Source organism: Ipomoea triloba, chromosome 2 (assembly GCF_003576645.1).
Source record: "Ipomoea triloba cultivar NCNSP0323 chromosome 2, ASM357664v1".
In the NCBI taxonomy this organism is placed as follows: domain Eukaryota; kingdom Viridiplantae; phylum Streptophyta; class Magnoliopsida; order Solanales; family Convolvulaceae; genus Ipomoea; species Ipomoea triloba.
Window position 1 is genome coordinate 10179154 of NC_044917.1, and position 8343 is coordinate 10187496.

Genomic DNA, 8343 nt, shown 5'->3' on the forward strand with positions numbered 1-8343 from the left:
TAACTTAATATGTGCATTTGTTATTGTGTTGTTTTCCGTTAAGGCACACCGTAGTTCAAACATCTGGGCTCCTTTTGCGAGGCTCATTAGTTCCCAATTCCATTAAAACTCTAATACTTGAGCACAACTTATTTAGGACATAATAACCAGTTTGTCACTACGAAAACACTAAAAGCCATGTTACTTAATTATAGGAACCACTATTCAAAAAAGACCAACATCGAAATTATATGACAATGGCATGCATTAGAAAGTGCAAGATGCGTGAACCAATGGCAATAAACGCACCATCATTATTCATGGCTATCAAATCTACTTCAACCAAAACTTCATTTTGTTGGACGGGTGTCATGACGAGCGTAATGTTTGCACAATCGCCACTTTCGCCCATGTCTCTCGCTATTCTCAATGGCTAACTCCCGTTTGCACTTGATACACTTCCCACTGGCTTTGTTTTTAGCTTGTGCTGGAGCTTTGATGGTTATGGATGAGGGAGGCTGAACCCCATATCTGCTGAGCCACTCAATTACAATGATTTGCACATCCTCCCAAATGGGTTGGGGATTCAACCTTTTGGGTGTAAAACATTTTCTTTTCATATTATGAGTGAAACAAAAACTGCAACAATCAACCTAATGCGTTAAATGAAAGGAAGCTAAAAGCTTGCTATGCCTTCCTTGTACATCATCTCTAGTAAAAAGCTAAACCAAAGATGAAAACCAATTTGCAGTTTCCAAAACTTCATCAAAGCTTTTCAATGAACCTACATGCCAAACGAGTCGTGTCATGAAATACTTTTCTGGCAGCTTTACGCCCTTTACCTTGTACAGCTTCGCCCCCATCATCATAGCTTGCCACTGTGAGAATATGAGCAAATTAAAACTCCTGTGTTTTCCGTGAACCTAATTTTCAGTTTCTTCTCTTGACCTGAGGGGGAATAGTCGCAAGCACACTTCAACTGGTGCTCTTTGTAGAACCAAAAAGGCTGCAAATTTTAGGATGTTTGCGAATATGGTGAGGGCATTTGTAAAGAAGATCCTTTGCCTCAGAGTGTCTACCCTCTTCAAAGAAGGATTCCAAAACATGTTGGTAAGCTGCAACAGATGGATATCCCTTACTCAATGCCTTGAGAAATTCCCTTGCATCCTCCACTGTCCCTAGCTTTGAAATATACTGATAAAAAGGTTCTGCAAAAGGTGGATAATTGTGCTTCTTCATCATACCAAGTAGATCCAATGCTTCATCGAGTTTCATTTCCCCCAACAGCTTCTCGATCAGGTTCTTATATGTTGCTTGCCATGGTCGCAAGTGAGCCTGCTTCACCATCTCTTTTAGCAATTCATAAGCACCAACTACTTTTCTCTGACTCACAAAACCATTTATCAATACATCCAATAGATCACCGTCGACATCAACATTTTTCTCCATCATCTTAGCCAAACAAAGCAAAGCTTTATCGACTGCATTAGCTTCACAGTGCCCTTGAATCAAAATAGTCCAAGTCTTAATATCGGGATCGCATCCTTGTCCTTCCATTACATCTATTACCTCACACGCTTCCTCTAGCCTCCTCGCTTTACAAAGTCCATAAATCAGTTGGCTGTAAGTGATGTTGTCAGCTTCATACCCTGCATTTCTCATGGCTTCCATAATTTTCTCTGCTTCATCAAATCGCCCCAGGCAAGTCATGGACCTATGAATAACATCATAAATCGGCTTTGACAGTGAATTCCCAGCTTCCTCATATTTCTTCACAACCCTAAATATCAGATCAAGATCGGAAGGAAAACGAGCTGCAATGCTTCGTAAAAGTATAGCACACTCACCACTTGACGGCTTATAAGGGCTATCCATCATATACTCATAAAGTTCTACAGCATCTTTAAACCTCTTATTCTTCTGAAAAGTCCTCGAGACCTTTATATAGGTATCAAGATCCAAATCATAACCAGCATTCTTCATCTCCTTCAGCATACTCCAAAACTCTTCGACTGATTCTTCTTGGGGAAGAACCCTAAGAATCCCATTATAAGTTACACCATTGTGATCATAACCAAGCCTTTCATCAACCCATTTGAAAAACTTCACAGCCTTCAAAGGACACCGCCCATCTCTAAGTTCCTTTAAAACCCTAAGTATAAGATTATCTGAAAGCAAGATCTTTTTACTCAACAATTCTTTCTCCACCTCGTATCCCCAATCTGAACTCTTAATCACTGCAACCACCTCATTCACTGAATCAGAAATATCGTTTTCTTTCATCATAAGCTTGTGAAACTTTTCCAAAGCAGCAGCATCAGTATCCATTTTCAACTTGCGGAAGCTAGAAAATATAGATTTGTAAGTTTCTCCATCAAAATAAACTCCCTTCTCTCTCATTTCCCTGACAATTACCCAAAACTCCTTCATCGAATCCTTGTGTGCATAAATCCTAAGCATCAAGCTATAAACAGACGAATTTGGTTCAAACCCATTAGCATTCACAGCCCAATCGAAGAATTTCTGAGCTTTTCTGGGGTCTTTAGTGAGCCTTTTTAACAAATACATAACAGCTTCGTGGCTCAACGGAGAGCCACATCTTTCCGACAACGTTTTCTCGAACTTAGCAGACCAATCATTTGAAAGCACAAGCTCTAGGACCGAATCGTGCATTGTCGAAAAGAAGAGCTTTTGGTTTGCATTGAGAATAATATTTGTAGAAGTGCGAAATCGAGAGAAATAGGAGGGAGAGGGATGGAAGAAGTGAGTGACCTGAGTATGAGTCGAGTGATTTGTGAAGAGTCGATCAGAAAAGAGAGAGCTTGGGAGTCGAAGGGAAGCCAGTGTTCTCCTTGCTCGATTCATGGCTGCCGCCATTGCTGGAGGCTGCGCTTGGGTTTTCCAGGTTTTCGTTTTAATTTGAAAGTTAATCCGTACCCGATTGGGTGAGTTTTTTTTTATGAGATACAAAAAAAATAAAAAAAATAAAAAAAAATAAAAAAAAAGGTGCAAATTTTACTTTCGTTTTGATTTTAAACAATTGTTGTATTGTGAATGTACATCAACACTATCACACTATTATTTTGTTATAAAAGTATTTTTTATTGTGATAGTGTTGATATATATTTAGAATATAACAATTGACTAAAATCAAAACAAATGTAAAATTAACATAATGGTTCTATATATATGCTAGAAATTGACTTTTGTGACATTTGGTCGTTGTATACTTGGTGACAAGGTCACAACTTTTAGAGCAATAAAAGAATTAGTATAATGTGTACATGCATGGGCTATGACAACTTGTCAATTTTAAACTGTAATTTAATTAACTTTACAAGTTTAAATAAAACATGGCAACATTAAAATTAATTAATTGATAATTCTAAAGTTTTATTTAATTATAATATGTTTTTAAAATTATTTATTATATAAAAAATTTACATTGCATAATATTTAAAAGATTAACTAATAAAATTAAATTAGATAATAAAAAAAACAGTTGTTTTGCATAGACCAATAATTTCGTGTTATTTTAACCAAAAAAAAACATAAATACAAAAAAATAAATTTGAGTTGGCGGCCGAAGCAAAACCCACACGGTGAGCATAGACAATTAGGCATGTTACCGCGCACAGTTTTTTTTTTTTGGTCCTTCCCCAAAAAAACCATCTTGTAGGGAAAAAAAACACATTTCAAAAAATTCGATCTTCAATTGTCATTTTAAATAATTCTTTTAAGAAAATGATGCCAATTTCCATAAAAAGCCAACATCGAGTCATATAAAAAAAATTAAATTTATATACGGCCGTTTTTTTTTTAAATATTTGAATAACTGATGACGTACCATTATGATTATTATTTTTAAAATAACGACAATTGGTTTACGTATAGAATCGAGATCGTTTCAAAATTATTTAGTAAAGCGATACGACTCTATTTTTTTCTAAAGACCGGAGTCGTATGTACTTTTGAAAAATTAATTAATAACACTATGATAAAAATTGACATCTTATCTATTTTTTTTTTTATTAAATGTTATGATTTCAAATTTGTTAAAAATGACATTCGACGTCTATTTTGAAAAATCGACGCCGTATCAATTATTTACTATTATAACAAGTTCGACTATGCAATACAACCAATGTTGTAAGTTAAAAATAAAAGAGTTTACAAGTTCTTTTTTTTTCTTTTTTTTTTTTTTGTGTGATAGTGTTGATATATATTCACAATATAACAAATGTTTAAAATCAAAACGAAAGTAAAATTAACATAATGGTGTTATATATATGCAAAGAAATTTATTTTTGTGGCATTTGGTCGTTGTATACTTGGTGACAAAGTCACAAATTTTAGAGCAATAGAAGAATTATTATACATGTGTACATGCATGGGCTATGACAACTTGTCAATTCTAAAGTGTAATTTAATTAACTTTACAAATTTAAATAAAACATGGCAACATTAAAATTAATTAATTGATAATTCTAAAAGTTTTTTTTAATATAATATGTTTTTAAAATTATTTATTATATAAAAAATATAATTATATTGCTTAACATTTAAAAGATTAACTAACAAAATTAAATAAGAAAAAAAACAAAAATTAAAATAAAAACAGTTGCTTTGCATAGACCAATAATGTTGTGTTATTTTAACAAAAAAATACGGAACATAAATACAAAACAAATTTGAGTTGGCGGCCGAAGCAAAACGCAACCGCTGAGCATAGGCATGTTATCACACACGATTTTTTTTCTTGTTTCTTCTTCTTCTTCTTCTTTTTTTTTTTTTGTTTTGTTTTGTTTTTTTTTTTGTTTTTTGTCCATCCCATAAAAACCATCTTTTAGGGAGAAAAACATTGCAAAATATTCGATCTCCAATTGTCTTAAGAAAATGATGTCGATTTCCTTAAAAAGCCAACATCCGTTGTTATTAAAATACTAGTTTTACACGCGCATTGCGCGGATGAGTTAATGCTCAATGTTTATATTTAAATAAATATTTGAAAGTATATCAATGTAATATTATATAGGAGAAGTATATACATAGGTAATTGAATGTCGAATTTATTTATTTAAATATATAACTCAAAGTATATGAATCCAAGATAATATAGGAAATTCATTATAATTGTCACTAAAATAAATATTTGCAACTTTGTAAAATCGATAGTCTAAATATTTGGTCTAAAAATGATAGTCTAAATAAATACTACTTTTAGTTTGAATTTTTCTAAGTATTCTTAATTCTCTTTTGAGTAACATTGTCATTGTGTTCATCTTTACTATTTGTTCTCTTCCTTTTTGTTGGTAGTGTGTTATTTGCAATTGGGTTATTGTTGGTAGCATAGATGACAACGTCATGCTATGGACTTTCCTTTAGGTAGTTTCTCATTTCAATTTGCTGTGTAATGTGTTATTTGTGTACTTTTATTGTCAACAAATCTCCCAAGTTGTTAATATGATTGATTTCAAATTATTCTTTTTTATTTTTTCATGGTATTAATAAAATACTTGATAAATAAATATATAATATTGTTTTGCATTATAACTTTGATATTTAATTACAAGATAGTGTAAAAAAAATATATAATGAACAATGTAATGAATATCAATTGATGAATTTGAATGTACATAATCTTTGCATTAGAGAAAATAAAGACAATATAACTAATGAAATTATTTTTCTTATTTAGTTTATTGATAATGAATATTTTTTTTATAAATAAAGACATTGTAGACACATAATTCTAAATTAAAGAAATCCACATGTATCATTTTTTGTTGTAACTACTAATTTATTTAATTCAATAAAAGTAAAATAGAGTGATCTCATTTCAATTTGTTGGGTTATTTGAGTACTCTCTTTGTCAACCAATCCCCAAGTAGTTGATATAATTAGCTTCAAATTATTTTTTTAAATTTTTTTTTCATGGTATTAATAAAATACTTGATAAATAAATATATAACATTATTTTGTATTATAATTTTGATATTTAATTACAAGATATTGTAAAAATAAGATAATGGACAATGAATGAATATCAATTGATAAATTTGAATGTAAGAATCTTTGCAGGAGAGAAAATAAAGACAATATAACTAATTGAATTATTTCTCTTATTTAATTTAATTTTTTGATAATGAATAATTTTTTTCAAATAAAGGCATTGTAGACGCATAATTCTAAATTAAAGAAATACATATGTATCATTTTTTTGTTGTATATACTAATTTATTTAATTTAATAAGAGTAAAATAGAGTGATAAACTTAATTATGTCAAATTTGATTGGGATTAGGTTCGAATCTAAGACCTTTCTTATAAAAATTAATGGGTAAGTTAAAAGTTAACGGAATATTAACAGAAAAGAGAATATTTAACGGAAAACTTAACGGATAATCATATAATTAAGGGTAAATTAGGAAATCTCAAGGAAAAATATAAATCTAAACAATCTGAACCATCCATTTGATTAAATAATTTGACCGCCAATTTTTCTAACCATTTTAGGCCTAACTCTCTTTGCCTCTTATTAGTATAGTAGAATTAAAATTTATATACGGCGCCGGTTTTTTGGAATGACCTATGACATATCATTATGATTATTATTTTTAATGTAACGACAACTGATTTGTGTATAGAATTGACATCGTTTCAGAATTTTTTTAGTAAAGAGAAATGAGTCTAGTTTTTCCTAAATAGCAGAGTCGTATATAATTTTTAAAAAATTAATAACACTAAGATAAAAATTGACATCTTTTCTGTTTTATTTTTTTAAAATAAATGTTATGATTTCAAGTTTTTAAAAAATGACAAACGGTGTCTATTTCTGAAAATCGACGTCATCAGTTATTTACTACTACAGCAAGATCTACTAGACTACTACGCATTATATGTTGGGTCCCTCCTATGTGGCATTTACTATATTAAATGCATTGGGAGGTATGGGAAGCAGCAAGTGGAGATAATAAAACAAAAAACAGAATGTAGTGGCATTACCTTTTGTCTAAGTGGTGGAATATTTGGCATGTAAGCATGCACTATTTCCATTCTTTGAGGTAGTATGTTGTTGGCAGCATAGGAAAGAAATTTTAATTTCCATTCATTCCACTCATTTCGGCCAACAGAGAGAGAAAAACACAGAGAGGCAGTGAGCGGCAGTGTGTAGAGAAGAAAAACACATTTTTCTTCTTCTCTTATTTTCGGCAGTCCAACAGAAGGAGGGAGCCATTATTTTCTTCTCCATTTTGGACACAGCTTTGTCGTGAGTTTGTCTTTCTTCTTGGGTACTATCTTCATCAAATATTTGAGGTCAGCTTGTATTTATTCCAGGCATCTCTTTGGATAATCTCGTAATATTTGTATTTATTTTTATCCTAGTATTGGAGATTGAATATTTTGAGTACGAGATATTATTCCTTTTAGCCTGTGAATATTATGATAATGTTTTGGCCTAGGAGTTGTTGTATTTGATGATTTGTGGATGTATGGCTCGTGTGGTAGCCTAAAACTTTGTACCTGAGATTTGTGATATAGTGGAAATTGTTGTTGTTGGTGGCCCGTGGTTTTTCCCCGTGGTGTTGGGGTTTTCCACGTAAATCTTGTGTTTCTTGTGTTCATATTTATTTTTGGACTATTGTGTATTATCTCGTATTTGTGTACCGTGTCGGGTCTGTGATTTTGATTGTCACAGGAGGTGGTTTTTTTCCCAACATTATAATTGGTGTTGTAAGTTAAAAATAATAGAGTTTACAAGTTTTTTTTTTTTTTTTTTGTAGTGATAGTGTTGATATATATTCACAGTTTAACAATTGTCTAAAATAAAAAAGAAAGTAAAATTAACATAATGGTGCTATACATATATGCTAAGAAATTGACTTTTGTGTCACTTGGACGTTGTATATTGGTGACAATGCAAGGTCACAAATTTTAGAGCAATAGAAGAATTATTATACATGTATACATGCATGGGCTATGACAACTTGTCAATTCTAAACTGTAATTTAACTAACTTTACAAGTTTAAATAAAACATAGCAACATTTAAATTAATTGATAGTTCTAAAAGTTTTTTTTTTATTATAATATGTTATTAAAATTATTTATTATATAAAAAATTACATTGCATAACATTTAAAAGATTAACTAACAAAAATTAAATAAGAAAATAAAAAACAAAAAATTAAATAAAACAGTTGATTTGCTTAGACCAATAATTTCGTGTTATTTTAACCAAAAAAAGAAGTACATAAATACAAAACAATTTTGAGTTGGCGGCCGAAGCAAAACGCACCCACTGACATGTTACCACACATGGGTTTTCTCTTTTTTTTTTTTTTTTTTTTTTTTTTTTTTTTTTT

General features: G+C 30.8%; 1 protein-coding gene across 1 annotated transcript; it reads right to left on the bottom strand.

Annotated features, from left to right (window-relative positions):
• Nucleotides 1–261: 261 nt before the first annotated feature.
• LOC116011429 (pentatricopeptide repeat-containing protein At3g48250, chloroplastic) lies at nucleotides 262–2897 on the bottom strand. The gene has a single exon (XM_031250990.1). It carries the CDS (start codon nucleotides 2854–2856, stop codon nucleotides 955–957), a length of 1902 nt encoding a protein of 633 aa, XP_031106850.1. The 5' UTR covers nucleotides 2857–2897; the 3' UTR covers nucleotides 262–954.
• Nucleotides 2898–8343: the final 5446 nt, after the last annotated feature.